The sequence below is a fragment of the Carassius auratus genome, unplaced genomic scaffold, assembly GCF_003368295.1.
Source record: "Carassius auratus strain Wakin unplaced genomic scaffold, ASM336829v1 scaf_tig00040150, whole genome shotgun sequence".
Taxonomy (NCBI): Eukaryota; Metazoa; Chordata; class Actinopteri; order Cypriniformes; family Cyprinidae; genus Carassius; species Carassius auratus.
In genome coordinates this window covers 13,501-40,668 of record NW_020526570.1, presented here as the reverse complement: position 1 = coordinate 40,668, position 27,168 = coordinate 13,501, and the positions used below count along the sequence as shown (strand labels likewise).

Here is a 27,168-nt window from a genome sequence, read left to right as displayed (position 1 = left end):
TTATTGACAATGCCCTAAAGGGAATTAATTAAGTAATCCATCTTTGCAGAGAAGATCTTAGGCTGTTCAGCACAGAAAAACTCTCTCTATATGTGTTTATTTGTCCCCTATAAGGAACAGTCACACTTACACAAGACTTACTCAGCAGCACTTATGTACCATTCACTGGCTTCAACGATAATGTTTTATGAGAATTAATGCCAGATTTTAAATTGTCTGCTACTATTCCTATATTATTGGCATAATCTGTTGACAAAGTTGTTTTCTCAATATTTTTAAGTTACCAAGTGTAAATCTGTCCTTTTAAATGTTGATTTATGAATACATGCAGATTTTGTGGTTTGTATTTAATATCTGTATTTAAGTCCATTTGTTTTCAAAGGTGCATCAAATATGTAATTAAATATAGTGAAAGTGACGTCACATTCAGCCAAGTATGGTGACCCATACTCAGAATCAGTGCTCTGCATGTAACCCATCCAAAGTGCACACACACAGAGCAGAGTACACACACACACACACTGTGAACACACACACAGAGCAGTGGGCAACCATTTATGCTGCGGCGCCCGGGGAGCAGTTGGGGGTTCAGTCGTGGTATTGCCGGCCCAAGACTCGAACCCACAACAGTAGGGTTAGGAGTCAAACTCTCTAATCACTAGGCCTCGACTTCCCAAATATTTAACTCTTAATGCAATTTTGTGTATAAACTGATGGTGAAATAATAGATCTTATGAAGGAGTGTGTAAATTGTACTCTCTTATTACCACCTAGAATAGATTCAGATTTAATGTGACCGAAGGGCCAGCTCGTGTTCAGCTGCCAGCGTCGTCTATTTTTAGTTCACAAATTCAGATTGCTAAGCAATTAAAACTGCTCTTTAAATATCCCTTTGTACCACTCGAATAGCATCAGCTTCAAATAGTCTTTGTGTGAAAGAAATTTATTTTCTAAAAATGCTTGCTATTTATCGATAAAGAGAGATTTTCATAATGCTTCCTTTAATTTGCCACACAACAATTAGATATATGAAAGGGCCGAATTATACTAGATCTATATCAGACCTTGATTACAGTCCAAATCACATTTTAACAAATGTAAAGACATGAAATTGCATTAACAACCCATTTAGCTTCTGTAATGTGACATATTTCAGAATCAATCAGGATTTAAATGAGAATACTTATGCAAGAGACAAGGAAGATCATTTAAATAAAAGACTACAAAGACATATATTTTTCTCCTTTAATGTGTACCGATAAATAATGTACAATAAGAGCATTAATATGTATTAAAAGAGGTTAATTCTGAGATGAAACATGCACTCTGAATTGATTCCTCCTCTTCTGTCACACATTGTCCTCTCCGCTTATCTAAATGTAGTTTGAGGTGTCTGTGGGCCACTTCATCTCTTTAGTGCTAAATCAATCTTAAGCCTCCAGCGTGTGGTGTTTTCTATGACTGGGTAATGAAACAATGCCACTTTTATGGACTCTAACAGATATTACGGTCTGTTTCATTGAGCGTCTCCCTCAGCTCAGACAGAGATTTATGCATTCTTATATTGAGTATTGAAGAAAGTGGTTCTGCTGTGATAAATCTCATCAGTGTTGTAATATTATATTATTAGTTGTACTTGCTAATACATTTTTAGAGAAAATCTACTTATGCATAATTCAATGCACGTTTCTAAGCTGAAATGTACAGTAGAGGCAGTAAAACTCCAACATCTTGTATTCCTTGTCTATACAAAGTACGAATAAAGGGGGCAGATTATCAATTAAAGACAAGCGATTCCTTGCAAAATACTATGTTGTCTCCCAAACACTTTTACCATAGTGCATGATTTGTAAACTAAATAAATTTGATTTATGCATCACAAAACCAGCTCCATATTTATGACGCAGTAAATGTGCTCGGTAGCGCACCTGGTACAGCACTGCACCTGCTATACAGAGTCACGAGTCGCTAAAAAAAGAGCTCAAAGACTTAAAGCAAGATAAATAGGGATGGTTTCTGCAACAAATGCATTTTTAACTCATGCTTGCTTTTGTTAACACTATCGGTTATGTTTAGGGTAGAGGCGGTATGTTATTTTCAAAGACATTTAGCAAGCATTAGCCTTTTAGCACCAGATTCACATTCATCTATTTCAGATAAAGCCGAACAGGCTTTTAGCACCACTAACTGAACTGGATTTCACCTTGAAGGGGTCACAAAATGTGCAAGAAGCAAAGTGATATCATTTCGCAGAGAGGTCGCCACAATCACATATTTCAAATGAGCCTGGGTTGAACGTGACTATTTTGTCACACTTTATGTATTTATTTATTCCTGATTCCTAATCCTGAATCGTATCTCATCAGCCTGGTCGATTTTGCTTGTTTATTTATAATCTCATGATTTCTGTTATTTGATACTGGATTGATGTGATACATGACATCAGTTACATCGGTTTTGGTTAGAAACTGGAAATAATACAAATCAGGATCCTCGTTATTAGAGCTCTGACCCGTCATGATCATCTCTTCCTCTTTGGGTAGCTGGCTGTCTGCGTAACAATTGGTCAGCATAGTGTTCCTGTTGGCTTTGACCTCAAGGTGACATCCATCAACATGATCCTCCACATCCCACTGTCACAAGCTGCAGGCCGCCTCCTTCTGATTGGTCATGAGAGAGTCAGAGACAAGGAAAATCATGTCCGCTCGGTCCTGGGAATCACTCTGTGTGTTGTTGTTTTAAGTGAGATGAATTTCTATGATGAGCGGCAAGGATGTTGTTTTTCTGAAAGCTGATGGCATGTCTTTCAGATCTTCTCCTGTTTGACAGATGGAGTTCTTTAGCACATGCTGAACCATAGGCAGGGACAGATGTCTGCGAGTAATTTGCAGTGGATATGAATGAAACAAAATGGGACAAAGCATATCGTTTCTTGAACCGCTGACAGAATGTTTGTGAGTTGTTTGTATGTTAAATAGGTCAATGACTAACCCACAAAAGATCTATTAATTCATTCAAAAATACAATTCATGATTACACCTCTTCTATGGTGAAAATGTTCCATTTAGATATTTTTGGGGCCATGAAAAAAAACGTAAAAAAAATAATTGCTGGAAACAATGTCCATTCAGAAATTTCTAGTTAATTTCACAAACAATTACAAAGAAATGGCATGTAACAAACTGAACTAAACCTGAAAAAAAAAAAAAAAAACATGAAGTAGAAAAACCGAAAAAGTATTTTCTTGTAAAACATACTCCAATAATCTTGTCAGAAGTTTCTGAACTGTCCTGATATCACAATTAAGAGAAAATTATTATTCAAAAAATTAGTGTGGCATAATCTTTATTTATTCTTTATTTTAATGAATAATATGTGAAAAATAATTTTATTTACTTAATAATTTTTATAATGTTAATATGTGGAAATACTCAAACATGAATTTATATTATTATTGAATTATTAATTCATGATATTAATTTGAAAATTTTATTTCTTAAAAAAAAAAAAAAAAAAGTATATATATATATATATATATATATATATATATATATATATATATATATATATATATATATATATATATATATATATATATTTTATATATTCTCCAAAACATTTAACTCTTAGTGCAATTTTGTGTATAAATTGATGGTGAAATAATATATATATATATATATATGATTTATTGATATCACTGAACCAAATGCAATTGTTCCTGTTTCAAATATGGCTGAAAAAAATCCTCTTTCTTTTTACTTAATCAGTATGAATTAATATAATGTAGCTGAAATAGACAGTGATTGTCATGATGTAGTGATGGTCATATAACACTGATGTTTGACTGCAGATGTGCAGCATGGGCCCAGAACCATAACTTTCAGTGGAGACGGGATATAAGATGCTCCATATTTCTCCAGCTCGGGCTCTGTGAAAGTACTCAGTTCACTGTAATTAACCAGAGGAGAAGAGCGCCTGTGAACGGCCCCTTGAAGTAATTCATTTGACCTCATAAAAAAGATGAGAGTGTGATTTTTGCCTTCCTCGGGAAGAACATCAGGATGAATAAATCTACATTTGTAGCACGTCTGACGTCTAAGACTTGTCAGCTCTGGCTTTGAATCTAGAGGAGTTTGCTAATCAAAGTTTAGGAGACGGTTTCATCCGGGTTTGATCTGCTTGACGAATTTGAGTGGTTGGAGATTAGCTAAGACGTACATAGCATTTGAGGATCTGGTGACTGGGAGTGATGGGAGTGATGGGGTGGCACCTGTTAGCAGTGGGTTATGTTTTTATGTTTGTACTGCACCATATGCACTTTGATTGGAGAGATACATCTAATTAAAAAGGCCTCAGTATTTCCCATACTATCCCATCTTATCCCATAAATCTAGCATTACAGTTTTATTATCATATTATCATATTACAGGATTACAGTATACAACCCTCTTTAGTGACTGTGCCTATTAAGATTTTTTTTTTACAGTGAACATAAAATCTTACATTTTCATGCCTACAGAACTATTTATATTTCATTTGTATTATGAAATTTTTTATTAAATAAATGGTCTTTTAATTCGATTTTGACATTTCACTAAAATCAAGACAAATGAATATACATCATTAAAATATTATTATAAATTTGTATTTTAATTATTCACTTTAAAGTTCACATTGTATCTTTTTTTTTTTTACTCTGTATTCATATTAGATATATACATTATTTTTAGTTCATTAAACAAACTTGAAATAGGTTAATTCTTTGTGAACGAACCCAACTCGGCTCTGACGACTCTAAATTCATCTCTACAAACAGCAAACCTCCTCAACCAAATTTTTAAGACAATTTCTACCAGCCTTTCTCACAGATGAAACCCATTATATTTAGTAAATATTATGGCAGATTGTCCAGTAAATGCACTATGTTCTATTCACTCACAATGGCTTTCTGCAATATTGTATCCATACTGCTTCCATTCACACATCAGCGCCAAAATATCATTTGCCGGAAATGACCTTTAAACAGTTGGCATCTGTCCATTTTAGTGACATTTCTTTCCACAATGTAGATAATGGCTTTTTTTTTTTTTTTTTGACAGGTTTACAACTAAACAGCTTGGAGTAGCTGCATCAGCTCTTTCAAAACTTTGTGATTAAGGCTTGGCAAATGTATGGAAACGGCTGTATGAAACATGTCTTATATATCTAAATCAGCTCTAATTATGCAAAGCTAGTTCATTCAGACTGCCATCCGGTCAATTTTGAAAACATGTAGATTTGCACTAAGTATTAGACTATTGTTTCTGTGTAGGCTGCATTGTGTATAGTAATTGTGTTGTGAATGAAGCTCTGTTGGAAAAGGGGATTGTTTGCTCTGGATTATTGTGACTAATGTGGGCGGCTGGAAACAGATTGGAGAAATGTAAATGTTCTTAGGGAAGAATATTGCATCTATTTCTGAGTGGCTGAAAGTACTGTGCGTGCATCTAAACTGAGGAGCCGGGAGGCTGGAAGAGAGAGAGAGCGAGAGAGGGAAGAGGAAAGAGTAAGAGTGTGTCTGGATCGTCACCGTGTCATGTGACTGTCAGGTTTCCTTGGAGACAGCAGCAGTGTTGTGCATTGAGATGCTCCTTCAGCTGAGCACAGAGCAGGACGGGCAGCTGGACAGAGCGGTCACCGCTTACGTCTCACCTCTTGACAGACGGCCACTCTTTGCCTTGCGGGAGGTGCGTGAGTAATTGCATAGAACAGAAGGGCTTTATTAAAATAAAATGAGTCTTGTGTGGTTCCATCGTGCAGTTATAGTAAAGGTCTAGCATGTTGTTGTGGATTTTTCTTGCCATGTGTTGGATCGCTTTGCTCGAAGCTGGTTACTATTTGCTTTTAAGTCTCAGACGGATGCCACAGCTCGGCTGCTTGGATTGCAATATAACGATGTTTCACGAGTCGTGTGACATGATGCTAACCGCCTCAGGGAACATTAACATTAGGACGTCCCAGTAATGCAAATGCGCCGAACCTCAGAGCGCCTGAACTAAGACACAACAGTATTTGGATGTTCCTTTCATTTGAAGAGAAACGCCTCTGATATATGTGCAGGATACACAGAGAAAACCGTATTATTATAACATGATGATTTTCAGATTAAAAATCAGAAAAAAGTTGTACTAGTTAAGATAGATTTTTTTTTAAATGTGCTGAACTCTAAATTTCAGATTACTATTCATTAATCATAAATAACTAAAAAAATGATGGAAATGTATTAAACAGGATAATAAGATAAAAAAAAAAAAATTAAAAATACACATGAACTATAGACCAAAGGAAAAATGTTCACTCAGAAATTTCACAATTAATTACAAAGAAACTGCAAGTAACACATTGAACTAAAGATAACATTTTGAATAAGGAAGAATGAAATAGTATTTTCTTGTCAAATGCACTCCAAAAAATACATAAATAGAAATGACAATGTAATATAAGGAAGGGAAGTTTTTAAGATGTGGATTTCATATGATGTGATTTGTATAGAAATGTGTGATCTTTAGAGCTAAAGCAAGCATGAAGGATGACCCCTAAACTTAACCCTCAGTGGGTCACAAGCAGATCGTATGGAAAGGTGCAAATGAGATTTTGTGGATTAATAGGAATTAGGCACTAGTTACCCAAAACCAAAAATAATGACTAGACTAAAAAAAGCGGTTTATGTAAACATTTTTGAGTTCAGATAGATCCCGTGGCACTGTTTACCTTCTGCAATGTCACCCCCTCCTATTTCTCCCAACCTTCTCGGATTCCTGCAGCTTTAATTAGAATTCCACCAAACCCTTTTGTCGTCTTGTTAACTTAATTAAGTTTGGGCAAATAGCATTAAATTAAAATGTGTGTTTCTGGAAGGCAATTATGATGAGGAAGTTTACTGTTCGCATCACTTCTTAGAGCGGTTTGATGTCTTTTGTGCACTTGGAAAGCTTAGCGCGTCATCCGTAGGTTTGTGTCTAGGCTTGACTTAAACTCTGTGATTTTGCAGTCAGCTGAGGCCAGTGGCCAACGACATGAACGATACGGTTCTCATTTCCTCCGGGACGCCCACGCCTTCAAAGAGGTAAGCGCTCCACACAGGCTTCTGTCTCCGTGCTGACTGTGTGTGTGTTTTTAAGCTCCTCCACTTAAGCCTGTTATGTAAAATGGCTTGTTTTGAAATGATGTTGCGTACGGATGAGTAGAAGATTGTTGCATTTTTCTCTGGGCGGAATATTTTCCATGTTTATTGCATCGCTGAAGAATTAGGTTGAATGTTTGCCTTTCAAAGGCAGATGACTAAAAGCATTGAATCGAGAAATTGTCCTGCTGTCTCCGAACCCTCTGCATGTCCCGGGCCGGGCAGCAGCCCAAGGTGATCCGGAAGATAAACTTGGATGGAACGAAAGCCTTATCTTGTAAATAGAGAGCTGGTCCGGTTGGCTTTTTCTGTTTTGTGCTGTTGACACTTGTCCAGGTTCCCAGGACAAATACCTTTGCTTGTAGTCAGTTCACTTTTGTCTTTCAGGGATTGTGAAGTTTAAGGGTTAGATCAGGCCAAAATGAAATTCCTAAGTCATTATCTTTCTTCCTCATGTCATTCCAAACCCTTCAAGGCTTCTTCAGAAAACAAAAAGAGATTTTAGGCAGAATGTTCCTGCTGCTCTTTTCAGTAGAATGAAAGTGAATGAGGACAGATCATGTTTGAAAAATGACAAAGAAATGTGTGAAAACCCCCCCCATAAAAGTAGTCGTTTGATTTAGAAATTTTGCATCTTCTGGTGTTATAAAATAACTTTATGTGAAGAACCAAAAAAAAAGTACAATTTAAGATGCTATCCACTGAAAATCATAGTTGAAAATAAAATGAAAATTGTCTGTCATCTTTCACTCACTGTCATATTATTGCAAAACTGTATGACACTCTTCTGTAGAAAAGAAAAGAAATTATGAAAAAAATTATCGTTTTATATTATTTATATCATGATGGTACTTTATGCCACAGTTTATAAAGAAAATGACGGTTAGATGAACATGATCATGCTGTCACTCCAGCAATATTTCATAACGTGACAAAAAAGGGATTGACTTCAAAGTTTGAGCCGAAGCATTTTTCTTGCACAGTCAAAATTGTCTCTAGCATTGTAAGCCTGCCTCCCTTCAACAATCTTAAAGGTGCTGTAGGTAACTTATGTAAAAATATATTTTTTACATATTTGTTAAACCTGTCATTATGTCCTGATAGAAGAATATGAGACAGATAATCTGTGGAAAAAATCAAGCTCCTCCGGCTCCTCCCAGTGGTCCTATTGCCATTAGCAGAAACTCCATCGCTCCCGGTAAAAAACAACCAATCAGAGCTGCGGTCCGTAACTTTGTTTGTGTTCAAAATGTAGAAAAATTTATATAATAAGCAAGTACACCATGAATCCATTTTCCAAACCGTGTTTTTAGCTTGTTCTGAATCACTAGGGTGCACCTATAATAAGTGTTTATATTCGGACTATTTTAGATTGCTTTGGGGATACCGCGGCGGAGTAACCCAGTACCTTTGTGATTCTTCATAGACATAAACAGAGAGAAGTAGTTCCGGCTACGATGTTCTTCCGCAAGACGCAAGCAGTTCTGTTTATTAACCGCTAGAGCGTCAAAAGTTACCTACTGCAGCTTTAAATCATTTTTATGATTTACATTTACACATTTCCTGACCCGAGTTACATGCATTATATTCGATCAGTTCATGCCTGCCCTGTGAATCAAACACATGACCTTGAAATGAAAATTAATTTTTTTCGAAAAGATACTTGCACCAAAGTGTCTCATGGTTTGTTGCGCAACATTTCCTATTTTATTATACGGGGGAGCTCTTCTGCAAACTTTTCCATCAGCTGAAAATTCAATCCCAGTCTTTATAAGATCATTCTCCGTTTAATTACAGCCGCTGCCAAAGCAGTCCGTTCTTATTTCTTATGCTGCACGCCTTCATTTGAAGACATGCTGGAAAGTAAGTGGTTACATCTGTTGTCATAGTGTCAGCCGCTGACAGTCCTCAACATTGGATGAATATTAAAATACATATGGAGTCTCAGATCGACACGTGTCATGATGGCTAATCATTTCAATGAACCAGATGTGGCATGTTTAGCACAGAGAGGGGTTGGTTTGCACGTATTCTGCTCTAAATATAGCCCAGCGTCTAAGGCAGGACTAGTGGACTGGTAAACACTTCACCCTACATGAAGTCCCTCTCCGTAATGAACAGAGTCAGTCTAAAAGGAGCTGACTTTACTTGATTCTTTAACCTCAGGCGTTCGGAGATGCCATGCATTTAAATGAGGTCTGTGGTGGAGGGAGATTGTAGATGTTAGTTTCATCTCCGCTTCCATCAATAACGCGCCACTGGCTATGAAATCAAAGACACAGACTGTCAGACTCTCTACTCGAACCTTTCACCCAACATCACAGTCTCCCGTTACAGCACATTGTTTGTGTGAGTATGATGTCAAGTGCGGGTGATGCCTGCGGCGCCAAAAATGTATGCAGGATTATAATGCACTTAATTCTTGTCTCGAACTCTTGTTTCCTGGAGTCTGCCAGAATGGAGATGTTAGGGGACACAAGAAGTGCTCCTTAGCATTCTTATGTAATTATGGGTTCAACCTGCCGCACTTGATTACGTTTGTTAGAGTCGTGATGATTTTCAGTAGTCAATACCAATACTGGTGAACCTACACAGATTACTAAAAGCATTCAGTTAAGAAATTGGCTGCTGTCTGTGAACCCTTGGTGCATCTCATACTGGGTTACAGCCCAGGGTGATCCGGTGAACTGCATTGTTTTACCACCTAATTCGCTAAATTATGCAAATCGGGTAAAGCTGCAAGTGCATCAACAAAATCTGTAATGAATGCAATTCCCGATCTTTCAGGCTGGTTATAAATTCTTCGTTATATGGAGGATGCAGCAGAACACTGTTATCTGGCAAAGAACACTTTACTGGGACTCAAGCACTATTTCTGTCCATTTAGCAACAGCTTCAATAAGATCGTGGGTGATTAGTGATTAAGATACAATTTAATACCAACACAAGTATATTTTCACAATTCTAGTTATCTATTTTCTTCCACATATTTAAAAAGTTAGATATGAATAAAAATACTAACGGGTTATGTATTACTTTAAATGATTAATTAAAAGCTCGAAAAGTTTAGTATGTGTTAGATGTTTTAAAATGTTTTTTAAATAATTATCTTATACTCACCAAGGCTGCATTTGTTTGAACAAAAATACAGTAAAAACAGTAATATTGTGGAATATTATCAGAGCCTAAAATTGTCACACACCTGGACTCATTTAGTGTTTTTGCCCCAGTGACCCAGTTTCTGTCTTCCGTGCTTAGTTTGATTAGTTCCCAGGTGTGTCTATTCTATTCCTCATGTGTCCCTGTTAATTTAGTTATTCCATCCACCTGTGTTTCCCCATTATCCTTTGTACTTAAGCCTTGTCCTTTCAGTTCTGTTTTGTCGGGTCTTCATTTGCCACTTGCTACTTACGTGTGTCTACCTCTGTGCTCCATGTTGGGTATATTAAAAGCCTTATTTCGTTTATCCTCGACTCCGTATTCCTTCAGGCAGCGTAAAACCGTGACAGAAGACCCGACCTAAAGAAGAAAATAGAAAACTGCGTGTTTTTTTTCCTCCGTTTTTTTTTTGTGTTTTCAAAGTCTTTTTGTTTCGTAGTGTTCTATGGATCCCCTCTATCGTCCCGAATTCCTCATCCTCCTGCTGAAGCAGGAAGGACGTTCTCTCGAGGACCATACCAGACAGTTTTTCCTATTAGCTAATGCCACCAGCTACCCGGACGGCGCGCTCTGCACCTTCTACAACACCAGCCTGAACTCCAAGTGCAGAGCGTTGTCGTCCGAAGATGGTCCTCGAGAGGATTTCGCCGCATTCGTGGAGTGGACTCTGGCGAGAAATGGCTCATCTTTCACCATCTGCCCCATAGAGGATCTCGCCAGTCCCACTCCCGACCCAGAGACCAGCCAGCCACCATCACGCCGCACGGAGCCAGAGCCCACCGCAGCCGCAGAGTCCGAGCCATCCACTGACAGGGAGCCGGATCTCGAGAGCGCGACTGACCAGGTGTGTGAGCCGGCAACACTGTGCATCGTGGGAGTCCTCGTGGAGATCGAGGGCGTGGAGGAAAGCCCTGCCCACACTCCTGCGACTGAGGGTGAGCTATATGCAGTCTCTGAAAGTCATATGGAGCAAGTTCTGGATCTGATGGACTGGTCTACGGAGGTAATCCCTAATATTCCTGTTTCCCCGCTGGTTCCGTCCAGCCCTGATTCCCCTGTATACCCTCTCAGTCTCCCACTCCTACCTCCTCCAGTCATTTCCTCTGCTCCATTTCCGCTGGTTCCGCCCAGCCCTGAGTTTTCTGTTTCTCCGCTGGTTACGCCCAGCCCTGAGTTTTCTGTTTCTCCGCTGGTTACGCCCAGCCCTGAGTTTTCTGTTTCTCCGCTGGTTACGCCCAGCCCTGAGTTTTCTGTTTCTCCGCTGTTTACGCCCAGCCCTGAGTTTTCTGTTTCTCCGCTGTTTACGCCCAGCCCTGAGTTTTCTGTTTCTCCGCTGGTTACGCCCAGCCCTGAGTTTTCTGTTTCTCCGCTGTTTACGCCCAGCCCTGAGTTTTCTGTTTCTCCGCTGTTTACGCCCAGCCCTGAGTTTTCTGTTTCTCCGCTGGTTACGCCCAGCCCTGAGTTTCCTGTATCTCCGCTGGCTCCGCCCAGCTCTGAATCTTCTGTTTCTCCGCTGGTTCCGCCCAGCCCTGAGTTTTCTGTTTCTCCGCTGGTTCCGCCCAGCTCTGAATCTTCTGTGTCTCCGCTGGTTCCGCCCAGCTCTGAATCTTCTGTGTCTCCGCTGGTTCCGCCCAGCTCTGAATCTTCTGTGTCTCCGCTGGTTCCACCCAGCTCTGAATCTTCTGTGTCTCCGCTGGTTCCGCCCAGCTCTGAATTTTCTGTGTCTCCGCTGGTTCCACCCAGCCCTGAATCTTCTGTGTCTCCTGTATTCCCTCCCAGCCTCCCTCTCCCGCCTCCTCCCAAACCTGCTGGTCCCTCTACTCCTCTTTCGCTGGTTCCGTCCAGTCCTGATCCTCCTGTCCTCCCTCCCATCCTTCTCCTCTCTCCTCCTCCTAGACCAGCCAGTTCCTCGTCATCCCTGCTGGTGCCAGTCAGTCCCGCAGCTCACCCTCAGTCCGCGCCATCGGGGCGCGGTGGTTCGCCGCTGGACTGCCAGTCTCCAGCTCCGCCTTGGCGGGTTAAGGCCCTGTCTCCGCCTCCAGCCTCCGAGCCCTGGACTCCTCCTCGGTCCTTCGACCCAGCGGCTCCGCCTTGGCTCTTAGCTCCCTCGTCTCCACCGTGGCCTGTCATCCCACCTGCTCCACCGGGCTCCCTCGTCCCTCCGGCTCCACCTTGGTCAGTCGTCGACCATCCGCCGCCTCGGGACTCCTCTCCTCTGGTTCCACCTCGTCACTCCATCCCTCCGGCTTTGTCAGGCTCCTCCTTCCCTCCGGTTCCACCTCCATCCTCGGTCGCTCCGGCTCCACAGCGGTCTGCCAGGACCCTGCCTCCGCCTTGGTCGCCTGAGCCTTCTGCTCCACCTAGGCCCTCCGGAACCTCGACGTCCCCCTGGCTCTGCGGCTGTGCTGCTCCATCTTGGGCTCCTCACCCACCGGTGCAGTCTCCGCCTGTCGGCCCCCTGGTGTCGTCGACCCTTCCTTCACCATGGCTCCTCCCGCCGTCGACTCCACCTTGGATCTCCGTCCTGGCTGGTCTCTGGTGGACCATCTGGCTCCTCCTGCTCCTGTCTCCTCCCTGGCTCCTCCCTCCGTCGTCTCCTCCCTGGCTCCTCCTTCTGTGGTCCCTGTCTGCTGGCCCCCTCCTGGGAGTCCGTCCTCCACCGGAACCTCCTCCCAAGTTCCCACCCACGCCTCCCTCGGTTGTTTCTACGGTGCGAGGACGCACCTACTGGGAGGGGGGAGTACTGTCACACACCTGGACTCATTTAGTGTTTTTGCCCCAGTGACCCAGTTTCTGTCTTCCGTGCTTAGTTTGATTAGTTCCCAGGTGTGTCTATTCTATTCCTCATGTGTCCCTGTTAATTTAGTTATTCCATCCACCTGTGTTTCCCCATTATCCTTTGTACTTAAGCCTTGTCCTTTCAGTTCTGTTTTGTCGGGTCTTCATTTGCCACTTGCTACTTACGTGTGTCTACCTCTGTGCTCCATGTTGGATATATTAAAAGCCTTATTTCGTTTATCCTCGACTCCGTATTCCTTCAGGCAGCGTAAAACCGTGACAAAAATAACTGTTTTCTATTTGAATATATTTTATAATTCTATATTTTTATAATATTATATTTTATATAATATATATTTTTTTTTGTGATGGAAAATTCTACAGTGTCACATGATCCTTCAGAAAACATTCTAATACGCTGTTTTCCTTTTTATTATTATCAATGTTGTACACAGTGGTGCTACTTAATATTTTTGTGGAAACCTTGATAACATTTCTACAGGATTTTTTCATGTATAGAAAGTGAACAGCATTTATTTGAAACAGAAATTCATTATAAATGTCGCTACTGTCACTTTAAAATAATTTGACGTGTCCCTGCTGAATAAAAGTGCTGAAAAAGGTTGATTTTTGAACCTTTTTTTTATTTGAAATATATTATCTTAGTACTAAAGTGCCAGAACGTTTGACATTGCTGATGTCTGCCATGTTGTAAACTGTGATTATTTTGTTCGGACAGTAATACTGTGCATAACAGCTTGAAGAAGATGACTTTCCAAAATGACATTGCCCATGCAGTTTATAAAACAGACAGCTTTATGTACACTTGCACACAGTTACAAAATCATCACATTGTTCCATTTCAGTAGTGACACTTGGTACAAACCTGGGACGTGATCCGGGTGAGGCGCAAGTGGCACACAGCCACGTCTATAAACCTTATGGCCAATCCTCATGGCCTAATTTAAGAGGATATACAACAATCCTTGATTTCTCTTGCTTCCAGAATCTATAAGAAGATTCTGTGCTGAACTTTTTGAGCCTTGAAACTTCATAAAACTCATTTTGGGTGTAACTGCATGGCCTTGTAGGAAGCTCAGAGCTGTAGGCGGGACAGTGAGCGTGAGCGAGTCTCTCTGCTGACGGTGCACCTCTCCAGCACACGTTCATTTACTGGGTCGAGCCTTCAAGGACATCTCCACGTGTAGAATTTATCATCTGCTGGGTCATGGCCAGTCCTGCTGCCAGAACAGAAATATCATTTTTCATTTGCTCTGAATGAGTTTTTAATTTGAAGTTAAGTGAGTATTGACCACCTGTCACTGGATATGAAATCATAGACTCCTCCTCTATCATAGTCTAGCTCTCCGTGTCCTTTATCCACTTTTGCCTTCAAAGGGTTCAGAGTACTTTTTATTTTTCATTTTATATATATACTAAAAAAATTCCCCCTCAGGTCCATTTAGAATGTAAAATGCTGTTGGTTTTTATGACTTTTATATTATTGTGGCAAACTAAAAATGACATGAAGTAGATATTTATCATATATTTAGTTAATATTTATCATGAATAGCAGATGTTCACACTGTCACTTCTACTGTATATATTGTAGTCATTTGTAATGTTTCAAATGCAATTTTAATAATTTAATATTTTTTTGTAATAACAATGATCATCATCATTGTTATTATTATCATATTATTAATTAAGAATAATTGTAATTTGATATTTGGAATACAATTTACACATTCAGAATAACTTTTTAATAATTACATATTACTGTAATGTTACATGTGTTATGTTGTTGTGATAATACATAATAATATTTTAAAATACAGATGTAATATAATTTAGTATTTTTTGTAATGTTACATGTAATTTATGTTTCAAATGCAATTTTAAGAATTGAATATTGCTGTAATGTAACACTAATAATAAACGATAATCATGATCATCACCATTATTATTATTATTATTATTAATGTTAATTTTTTTTAATAATAATGACTAATAATATTTATTATATTATTTTACTTTAGTAATGTTTAATTATTCAAATAGTTTAACATAATTTAATATTCATATACTTTTGTATATATTATTATTATTATTATAAAGTTTACACAGGCATATTTCTAGTTAAAGAATTTGAGGAAGACCAATTTTTTTCTCCCAGGACAGAGTTTTTTTTTTTTTTTTTTACAATTTTAGTCCCTTGCTATGCACTTTTTCTTAGTGCACATCATTCTAAACATACCCTCTATTTGTTGAAAGTGCTCCTCATCTAATTTTTAATGAGAAAATATTACCCAGAGCACCTTTAAGTGTCGATAGAAGTGCCTAACAGCTGCTGTCAGGGTGCCATATCAATAAGTGGATTCCAGTGGATCATTCTCAGCATGACACTGATTATTATAAACACCATATCTGTCTGTGAGACAGACGTCTGGCATGGAAACAACCCTCTTAATGAATCACTCCGCTGAGACTGCGAGAGTTCAGGAAAGTCACGGCGGCTGGGCCACAGAGACCGCCACAGCAGACCAGCTCTATGCAAGCCATTCATTATCCTATTGTATTATCAGACTAATACAATATTTGTTTTACATTTGATTAATGAGTGCGGTGAGTGCATTTTGATAAATGCGTGTTTTTGTGTGGTGTCTAACTCACAGAACATACACATTCACACATTTGCACACGTGATTCACTCCTAATTGTAGAGCACTTAATGAGGAAGGAAAACATATGCTCCGTCATCTGCTCCAGCCATATGCCAAACCTTATAACATAAGAGCCAGCTACACCACCAGAGCCTATCCACTGCACACGTCTGCGTCCTACAGCCATCCAGACACAACACACCTGCTCTCAAAGGTTTAGGTGGAGGGAAATACTAATACTGCTATATTATAAATAATCGAATGTAATGATTTAAAATGTAATGGATATTAAACTCCTAAAATTAAATAAACAATTACAAAATGAACTAAAAAAATCACTAAATTATTATATTATATTATATTGACTTTATGTATAATAAACAAATATACAACTGAATATTATATTATATTATATTATATTATATTATATTATATTATATTATATTATATTATATTATTAGTAAAGTATAATAGAATTATAATAAATTATATTATGTATCATGGCAGTACTTAAGCTGCTTTAAACTATAACTGCTATAACTAAGTATGAGTTTTTAGAGTATCTTCCCCAAATCTGTTTCCTGATGGTCATCTATCATCTCAGATGTTTCATTACTCGTGTCGATCTGCCATCATCCGTCTCATGCTCCTTCACTGCTCTTCTTTCTTCTTGCTGTATGTATATCTTCTTATTCTGTCTCTCTGTCTGGACAGTAACACCCTTGAGAGTCCCAGCAGACTGGATGAAGAACATCGTCTGATCGCGCGATACGCTGCTCGTCTGGCAGCGGAGGCCAGCAACTCCACTGTGAGACTCGCTTCACAAACACGACGAAGTTTTCAGAGGACACTTTTTAGTTACTGTGTGGAATTAATGAAAATCTATTTAGTAATATTTATTTAGGCTTTAATGCTCCATAACTAGGCAACTTATTTTGGTATGTGTTCATTTAACGGCATCTTTCTAATTAGTTTTGCACAAAACCAGTGAAACTAATTATTTTGTCTTTCAGCAATGTCCTCCATCTGATCTGAGTTTCAACTTTGATGCTAACAAGCAACAGAGGCAGCTCATCGCAGAACTAGAGAATAAAAACAGGTGGGGTTTTCAATAATAAGATGCTCCTTGCTTTGCTTTACAATGGATCTACATGTCTTTAAGCTAAATTAAAATAAGTCATTATTGATTCATATTTACTGTTCTAAAATGGAATAACAATAATTGAAATGCTGTAATCATGTCATATATTGAATTATTCATCCAATAAAAAACATTTAATATTTAAATACTTAAATTATATAATAATAGCAGTAATAATAATGATTATTATTATTATTGTTGTAATACATTCAATTATTCAAACAAAACTTAATTATTTAATACTTATGAATTACAATGACTTGAATTTAATACTACTACTATTAATTATTATTATTACTATTTTAATACATTTAATTATTTAAACAAAGATTAAATTAAATATTAAATATTTATTAATTACAATTAAATAACAACAACAATAATAATAATAATAATTATTATTGAAGACAAAAGTGATAACAGAGACTGTGTTACAGTAGAATTGAGTGCTTTTGATAGATGCCAGTCAAGTTGGTTTTGGTTCCTGTGTTTGGTGCCTACAGGGAGATACTGCAGGAAATCCAGCGTCTGCGTCTGGAACATGAACAGGCTTCTCAGCCCACCCCTGAGAAAGCCCAGCAGAACCCCACTCTACTGGCAGAGCTACGGCTGCTACGGTACACACACACATTCACACGTAGCCTTTATACGTGCATGAACACAACAACAGAATGGGTGTGGAATTAATCAGGGCATTCAACTTTAAATTACCCATAACTTTAGTTAACCATAGTGTTATTAGGAACATATAACAGGTTTAAATGAACTGGGTGGGATATCACTTCCCTGTAGTCATTTAAATGGAGTACCTCTAATGGGCACCAGAGGGCATGTAGAAGCCAAATTAGTTTTCTTTAATAATATATTGGTCTGATAAGATGAGTGGATGTGCACATTTTTATTATGTGCTGTTTTTGCCCTCTTTGTTTTAGTTTCATGAAGATTTAGCCACTTTATGTGCATTTCTGAGCAATCCAATCGATTTCATGAAGGACTTTAGTGGAAAGGGGGTCATATTCTGCACTTTTGTCTTGATTTTTAAATGTTAATCAATATTTCGTAATTTAGGTTTACATTTCACCATTATTATAAAAGCTTTTGGTACTCTACCTTTAAGAAATGTGTATGCAAATATCCTCTACTTGTGGTTCTGAAATCAATACAATTTTAGCATGAGCCATTTTCCCCGCTTAGGTTTTGTCAATTGTATGAGTGGGTTGTGGAGGGAGCTTTGCATAACGAACATAGTACAAGGAGCTTTTTATTTCGAAAGAGCAAGGGAAATCCTGTTTTCCATCATGTGTGCCCTTTTAGCTGCGTGTATTTGGCAGTCATTGATTTTTATGATTCATATGGTGATTCATTTATTCATTTTGTTTGTCATTTGGTTCAGGCACAGAAAAGATGAATTGGAGAGGCGCATGTCGGCCCTTCAGGAGAGCAGGAGAGAACTGATGGTCCAGCTGGAGAGTCTCATGAGGCTGCTGAAGGTACGAAACTTGTCGGACACCAATTTGGCTCTTCATTTGCCACGGCAAGGATGAAAACTTCATTTGATTTCTCATTCTGTGCTCACTTTTTGTCTCTCTCGTTTTGGGTTCACCTTTCTTTCTCCCACCGCTGTTTCTCTGACGTGTCTGTTTTCACTCACTGTCATCTCTCATCTTCTGGCTGACAGGATGAAGAGCAGAAACAGGCAGTAAGTGTTCCTTTAATACAGCTCTGCAATTCTGGAGTAAACACGCACGAGTCACATCTGCGAAAGTTTGATCTAACATATGTGCTGTGTTTGGCAAACCACAGATACTTCCAAAAAGGTAAAAGGTGAAAGAATAATGGGTTGCATAACGCTGAAAATGAAGAGGATCACTGACAAAAAAAATAAAAAATCTTCTTTATTCTGTGGAACACAAAATGAGATATTATAAAAAATGTTAAGGCTGCTCTTTTCAATACAATGAAAATGAATGGGATTTATGTTTTTTCACCAAGCTCTGGAAAGAATGAAAATACTAAATACACTTTCAAATTAGTTCATGACTTTGCCATCATATAACGCTCACAGTTAATCTGTAGCAAATCTGTTACTTTACTTAACTTTGTGCATGACTAATGTATACAAAAATTGCTGTAATTGAATGAACACAAAACATTTACTCAACATTCACTACAAAAATGTGATTGCATGTAATTTTGTAATGTGATCTTTAGCGAATATCAAAAAAAATATGCAGTTTTGAGGCTATGTACAGAATAATGCTGTAATGCCTAAATTAACTTGCATCATTTAAAATGTTTGTTCATTAGTGCTTTATTTTTTAAAAACTATTAAGACTAAATCAGTCATTTGCCTTGGCATGAAAATAGACATCTGTATCTTAATGAATTTTAATAGTGGTGTATGCCTACTCTTTTTTTGTCATTTGTGGAGTGCTAGTCCATTGTGTCCCACAAAAGAAAGAAAGTCATATATGCTTGAAATGAGATAAAGATGAGTAAATGCTGACAGAAAGGGACTGTTCAATAATTTACTGCCACAAAACTGACTCATAAGTTGATTAATGAGAATAAAGCATGGATATGTCATGAGCTTATCGCAGACTGTCTCTGTGGGCGATCTCTGTCATGTCTGTTCCTCATAGCGAGGACATGAAGCTCCCATTTCCAGTCAAGTCCCGCTGCTTTGTTCCTGTGACCCAGGGAGGGACCACGAGCTGCATGTCTCCCTGCCAAATATCAGAGACCTGCTCTCCTTTCATCAGGGCTAAGCACCTCACGTCTAATGTGACTGCAGTCTGGCCAGCCATCTGCTGCCTGGCAGTGGGCCACAGGCCCTGGGCCCAGCATCAATCTGTGGGACAGTGCGGCCCTTTTCTACCATCCTTTTGCTCCTCTAATGGCACTTGCATGCTGCTCAATGAGCTCTCAGGCCAAAGATTTATGTGATACAATCTAAAGAAACAGATCAAATATCAATAGGTGTGTCTGAAGTAGTAGGTTTTTATTAATAATAATAATTAATTATTAGTGCTACTTGGGGAGCGAGGGACCAATGGAGGTTCAGGTTGTTACACATGTAGTGTAATTTTTGCGTTCTCTTCCCTCATCTCCCTCCTACAGACCCAGACGGGGAGTTCGCCCCACTCATCTCCCAGCCACAGTGTCAGCTGCACCATGCCTATGCCCATCCGCTCCACCTCAGCCGGCTCGACCCCCACACACACGCCCCAGGACTGCCTGGCAGGGGTCGGAGATGACGTGCTGGATGCCTTCTCTCAGGGTGAGACGTCTGAAGCTTTGCATTGACATTATCATCCACACAAAATGATTAGAAGATCTTTATAAGATGACTGGAAGTTTAAAGATTGTGATTGGAAGATGTTTAGAAGATGTTTGGAAGATGATTAGAAGTTGATTAAAAGATGTTAGAACATATTTAGAAAGTGCAAAATATCAAATCAAATATCATTAGAAGATAATTATAAGAGGATTTTGGAGATGTTAAGAAGTTTAGAAGATGATTATGAGATGTTCATAACAAATTGACAAAATTAGAAGATGTTTAGGGGAAGAATTCTTTCTGTAAAATAAAGACTGGGTCATTTAGCACTAAAAATACCATTAATGTAGTCTATTAATGCAACTGTTATTGACTATATTCCAAGACATGTAATGCCATATGATAGTGAGGAACTGACAGAAACTTAAGTCGCTAAATTAATTTTGGATTGATATGTTATACCTCTGGTTATTGTCATCTGAAAATGTTCCTCTTTCATCCAGGTGTACCAAGAAATCTCCGTAATGATCTTTTAGTGGCTGCAGACTCAATCACAAACACTATGTCGTCACTAGTGAAAGAACTTCACTCAGGTACTTTTGTAAACTCACTTCTGCCCTCTAAGAACTCACATCATGATTTTAGTGGTAATTGTAATGTTTGTCAATTATGCAGTGGACGACGGTTTAGAGGAAGAAGAGGAGAACATGCGAAATGGAAGGGAGAAGGGTTAGTCCCAAAGGCCTTGTTTGCCATTTTACCCTTATTCCTTACTCATTCCTATACTTATCTTTTCTCAGAATGACAACTGATATAATAATTAAAACAGTAAAGGCCCAAAGTCCATTTCCCTTATAATAAGCTTCCAAGCTTTTATTTATAGGGATGCACAATATATCGGTATAGTATTAGAGTTATATATATATTTTACATTTACGAATTTGCATACACTACCATTCAAAGTTTGGGGTGAGATATTTTAAAGACAATAGTGGTTGTATTCTGCAAGGATGAAAATTGATCAAATGTGAAAAAATACATTTATAGTGATACAAATGATTTCAGTTTAATATATTTTTAACATTTCTATTCATTAAATAATCCTAAAAAAAAAAGAGTTGTTTCCACAAAAATATTAAGCATCACAACTGTGTTCAACATAAATAATAATAAAAAAAATTTTTTTTTGAGCACCAAATCAGTATATTGGTGATGATCTCAGAAGTATCACGTGACCCTGAATATTTGAGTAATGACTGCTGAAAATTCAGCTTTGCCACCACGCCACAGAAATAAATCACATTTTAAAATATATGAAGATAGAAAATAGTTCTTCTTCAAGAACTTGAGCTGTGTCGAGAATGATTTGGGGAACGCCTCCAGCGTGACGTCTCTGAATAATGTGTGTAATCAGTCCAATGGAAGGGTGAGACGTCATAGGCAGGTGACACCAGAGACCAGGAAGCATAAAAGCACGAGGGGCGAAGCCGGCAACCAGCCTGTAGCTGTGTCCAAATTCAGGGTCTGCATCCTCCTTAGGATCCTTCCTACCCGGTTGAAGGAGGATGGGTCCTCCGACGACCGCAAAAACCGGAAGTCGGTGTTTGTGAATTTGGACAGCCTACCCTTCTTTCAGTTCCCTCCCTTACCCGTTGCTCATATCCTGTCACCTAGCAACCGTGACAGCGCTAAGCAAGACGCGGATGAAGAGCTCATCGTTCTCTCCCCGGAGCTTTATAAACACTTCTGTCTGCTCTTTCGTCCTTAGAAGTGTTAAAAACAGCTTCAATCACTAACAAATAAGCTGTGTGTAAGGGGATATTCACACAGGCAGTAAGGAAGAAGCTAGTTTGGCTTTTTTTTTTTTTTTTTTTACATATACACGTACAAATGTAAAAAAAAAGTTTAACGCTAAAACAAAATGCCTAACTAGAAAACAACTGAAAATATATATTTTTGAAAAGCCAGTTTTTAAAAAACATCGAAAATAATACTCCTCCCCCACTCCGCTACCGCTCGCTTCGTCCTGCCGAAAAGAATTATGGGATAGGTAGGACGTGAAAGGATCCACCACACCCATCCTTCCAATTCGGGGAAAAGGAGGACGCATTTGTGGGCCACATTTGAATGATCCTACGAATTTGAACAGCCTTCGTCGCGGCGCTGTGACGTAACATCCTTCAAATGAGTCCTCCGAAGGATGTAGACCCTGAATTTGGACACAGCTTGTGTGTGTGTCAGTCGCTTCTGTTTGTGAGTCTTATTTAGTGTCGTTTTTCCACTGATAAACTCCATTTGTCAAAGCTTCAATCAAGAGAAGTTTTGGGTGTGAGCAGGCAGCGTTCCCTGCCTGCAAAAAAAAATGGTAGGGACACACGAATCTAGTGTGTTGTAGTGGTGAAAATTATGATTCGTTCATTTTCAGTTCGTTGACCAAAATGATTCGTTCAGATTCGTTCACTGATCCGTTCAGTGACCATTTCTTCGTATTACACAAATTATGCCAGCAGGTGGCGAAAAAGAGTGTCTTATGTGTTATGTCTTAAGTCATCGAACGTACTCACTTGTGACAAAAACTGATTTGGCTTTATTAAAATGTGTGCATAATCGCATTCAATATATAAAGTCTAATTAAGTTGTTCAGATGAACAAAGCACAAGGTTTTCTTGCATAATTAGCATTTTAATTGTTTGGTCAAACAGTTCGTATATTATATATTCACATTCAGAAATTGGGATTAAACGTCTAGTTATGTTCTGTATGCTAAATATGAAAACAAGCGTATGTGCACAGTACCTATAACTGCACTTTGCATTTTGAGCGATTGACATGCTAAATGCCAACTGACCCGGTTGCTCTCATTCATTCCGTTCTCGAACGAGATAAGCTATGTACCAGTTCATTTCATTCACGAACGACATGTGGACCAGTTCAGTCATTTCATTCAAGAAACAAGATTTACTAAATCATTCAGCTCGATCACGAACAACATGGGTATCGTCAGATCAGTCATTTCATTCACGAACGAAATGCGTCATTTCATTCAGCTCGTTCGTGAATGACATGTGTTCCAGTTTAATCATTTCATTCAAGAAACAAGATTTACTAAATCATTCAGCTCGATCACGAACGTCATGGGTATCAGATCAGTCATTTCATTCATGAACGACGTGTCATTTCATTCAACTTTTTCGTGAATGACGTGTTCCAGTTTAGTCATTTCATTCACGAACGATAAGATCATTCTCTAGATCTCGTTCAGACTCGTATGAAATGCGTTCAGTGAAGGGTGTATTCATTCACTACATTCAACAAATCACATGCTCCGTCACATCCCATACTCGAAGGCTATTGGCATTTCAGATACCTGGTTCACCGAGCTGCGCATGTGCTGCTAATAGTGCCATGCTGCTGTGGAGTGAACTTCAGTGAACGAGAAATATGAGTCAGTGGATTACGTGAAAAAGAATGATTTATTCACCTAAAAGATTTGTTCAAAAATAATCGCACGTGATCTGGCAAACGGGTTGGAGACGGCTCATCCTATCTTCACCCGTGTTCACTAGATCTAGGGCTCGTTCTCGAGGCTTGGAAGCCTGCGCTGCGGTTTCTTCACCTTTTGAGACAGAGCTCGCTGTAGCATCCATCTTTCTCTGAGGAGGTGGATGTTGTTTGTGTGACTGAGAAAAGAAATAGAAAAAGATGTGCGCTGCCGAGGCAACACGTGTATTACATTGTTCCATTTTTAATAAAATGGAATAAAATGACATATTTATCTGACCATGTGAAGTTAGATGTACAGGGGCTCTTGGGATGTAATTTCTTGTGTGAGAACACGTGTTTACCTCTCTTCCTCTGAGGAGGTTGAGGCGGTCAGGGGCTGCTGGGTGGAGCAGTCCCAACCGTGTTCCAGTCCCTCATGCAGGGGGTGTCAGAGTGGCTCTCCCGGGCCGAAGGCTTCTAGTGGAAAACGGTTCTGTGGACCGTCGTTTTCGTTGGATTGCCTTCGTCATAACGTCCTTACGCCTAAGGCCTAGGACTTGTTGAGGGCCAGCTTCCTCTGGGGAAGAGTGGTGTACACCGCATTACACGGTGCCGTTCTCTCCTCAGTGCCCTCGGGAGATCATTCTGCCAACCCTGCCGGTGTTCGAGGGCGCAGCGGTCTCCGGCGAGCGCTTCTCTCAGTTACCACCCGCAAACGAATCGGTGCTAAGAGGCTCACTACCTCTACGGAGGTCTTTATAGCAGGTGGTACAATCATCCCCTGCCGGTCCTCCGCTTCAGGGCACCGAGCTAGTATCTCTAGGTGCACAAGAGGCCAGTCTCGCGAGACTGGTTCCCTTAGGAGGTCACATGGCGGTGGGTAAGCCCCTGCCAAGTGTGCTTCATGGGGTCCTGACCTGAGCAGGCTCTGGTCTAGTCTTCCTAGCAGACGATGGTCTGAGGACCATAGGACCGAAATTTATCGGTGCTAAGAGGCTCGCGATCTCCTGGGAGGTTTCCAGAGCAGTTAGTTCGGCCGTCTCCTGCCGGTGCGCTGCTTCAGGGCACCGAGCTAACTGCTCTGATGACACCAGAGATCAGTCTTGAGAGGCTGATTCCCTTAGTAGACTATTTGGCAGCGTGAAAACTACTGCCAAATGTGTCTCAGTGGGTCCTGTACACTGTAGTGAGAGGCCACAGAATCCAGTTCTGGTGGGCCCCAAGCAGGATCTGGTAATGGAACAGAAATAGACTCTCTCTGAGGACGGAGGCCATCGAGGTGGTCCCTCCTTGGGTTGCAGAGTCCGGGTCCTACAGCCGGTACTTCACTGTTCCCGAGGAAGGATGAGGTGTTGTGTCCTGTTTTAGATCTGCGCTTTTTGAACCATTCAGTCAGGGGACTAAAATTGAGCACGCATTCACAGGCAAAGTCTGGGGACTGGTGTGTCACGATCTATCAAAAAGATGCATTTATCTCCATCCTTCTTCATCGGAAGTTCTTGAGGTTTGCTTTTGGGGGCAAAAGCCTACAAATACGGATCTTTCTCTAGCCTTGCACACTCACCCCACACTTTCACGACTCAACCACATTGACGATTGGTTGATATCAGCTCAATCTGAGCAGATGACGGTTCGGCATCGTCATTCTCGCTCACATGAAAGAGCTGGGGTTAAGACTTAACGCCAAGAAAAGTGTGCTTTCTCCAGTACAGAGAACCACTTATCGGAGCGTGGTGTGGGATTCGACCACGATGCAGGCATGTGTCACCTGCTCAGATCGAGTCGATCCTCACTGCAGTCGCGAGAGTGAGAGAAGGCTGGTCACTCACTGTCAAGCAGTCTCAGAGACTGCTGGGTCTGATGGCAGCTGCGTCCAATGTGAATGCGATTGGCCTGCTGTACATGAGACCCCTATAGTGGTGGCTCAAGACCAAGGGGTTCTGCCTGAGGGGAAACCCACTTCACATGCTAAAAGGTCACGCAGCGGTGCCTACGTGCCTTAGACATATGGAGAAAACCTTGGTTTTTGTCTCAGGGCCCGGTGTGGGGTGCTCACCAGCTGCGGTGTGGTCATGAGTGGCCATCCAGCCCGCGGTCTGTTCCCCAAAGCATTCTCGATGCAGCTCAAGTTCCTGAAGAGGAATGTCTTAGGTTACGTATGTAACCCTTGTTCCTCGAAGTAACGAGATGCTGCGTTGCAGTGCCAGACTTCCGGCATCTCTGGCCGGCGCTTGCTTCTCTGACGTCACCTGCCTATGACGTCTCGCCCATCCATTGGACTGATTACACACATTATTCAGAGACGTCACACTGGAGCCGTTCCCCAATGCTTTCTCAATGCAGCATCTCGTTTCTTCCAGGAACCAGGGTTACATACGTAACCTTAGATGTTTTTCACAATTCCACATTACTGTTTTTACTGTATTTTTCAAACAAATGAAGCCCAGACTTCTTTAAAAACATTTAAAACATTACTTAAAAACTTTTGAACAGTAGTTTATACATTGGTTGACACTAAATATGTAATTCTGCATATTCATTGTCATCTAGTGCTCATGTAAAGTCTTTAAAAACAAAACAAAATCATTAACACTGTTAATATTCATTCTATATTATAATGTGATGCCTAAATTCACTTGTAGCAGTATTAATATTTATTGATATTTATATAGACAAAGTAGTATAAATCTTAATATCAGTCATTTATCTGCTCTTGGACATAGCATGGCAATATTATTAGATTATTGAGATTTTAATATTGGTGCATCCCTAATTATCCCTAATTAATATTAAACATCCCCAATTACCAGATTATAGAATGTAGTCATTAGTTGACCATAGTTTCTCAGTTTGATTAAGGCCTATTTTTTCTTCTTCTAGCTGAGTCAGAGTAAAAGAATGTAGAATACTTCATGTAAGTATAAATAAGAATATTGTCTAGTCCTGCTCTTAATGCCAAAGTAAAATGTGCAAAATACTGTGGAGCCGCCATGACCCCCTAACCTTAAATTTGTGTTTTGTCCAGTGTCATCACTGAAGCATTCTGGGAAAAGGCACTCCACCCCTTCATTCTAAGCTCCAGGAAAGGACCAGCGATATCAAAACCTCCCTGGCATTCGCACAAATGCATGCTCTTCCCCAGCTGGCTTTCACTATGTGAAACCAATTCTTCATGAATCCTTGCACAGAGCAAATTGTATTTATTAGGAAGTATATAAATATATATAAATATTTAAATATAGGTCTATATATATATATATATATATATATATATATATATATATATATATATATACACATAAATAATCTATCTGTATAAACCCATTGTTATCACATTACCCATGAGAATGGCTTGTTTGTGCTTTCTTAAAAAACCTTTATGACTTTGTGATCACTACTTTCTAAAACGAACGCACTGTGCATCTTCATGACGTCACTCAAATGTATCTATGCTGTAGCTATTTTTCCAGATGTTCCCCACACTGGATGCTTTTTTGTATAA

General features: G+C 39.6%; 1 protein-coding gene across 5 annotated transcripts in view; it reads left to right on the top strand.

The window, feature by feature from the left end:
• Window positions 1–26,900, top strand: part of LOC113084495 (dystrobrevin beta-like) — a 37,544-nt gene extending 10,644 nt beyond the window's left edge. For 2 of the 5 annotated variants that reach the window (XM_026254864.1, XM_026254863.1), the window contains exons 11-19: window positions 16,477–16,570; window positions 16,776–16,861; window positions 17,407–17,520; window positions 18,297–18,393; window positions 18,582–18,602; window positions 20,024–20,183; window positions 20,687–20,776; window positions 20,859–20,912; window positions 26,692–26,900. In XM_026254864.1, coding sequence (XP_026110649.1) covers window positions 16,477–16,570; window positions 16,776–16,861; window positions 17,407–17,520; window positions 18,297–18,393; window positions 18,582–18,602; window positions 20,024–20,183; window positions 20,687–20,776; window positions 20,859–20,912; window positions 26,692–26,741 — 766 coding nt within the window. In that variant the 3' untranslated portion in view covers window positions 26,742–26,900. Of the gene's footprint in view, window positions 1–7,030; window positions 7,106–16,476; window positions 16,571–16,775; window positions 16,862–17,406; window positions 17,521–18,296; window positions 18,394–18,581; window positions 18,603–20,023; window positions 20,184–20,686; window positions 20,777–20,858; window positions 20,913–26,546; window positions 26,581–26,691 lie in introns of all 5 variants that reach the window. The other 3 variants (XM_026254867.1, XM_026254866.1, XM_026254865.1) reach the window with 3 other exon arrangements.
• Window positions 26,901–27,168: the final 268 nt, after the last annotated feature.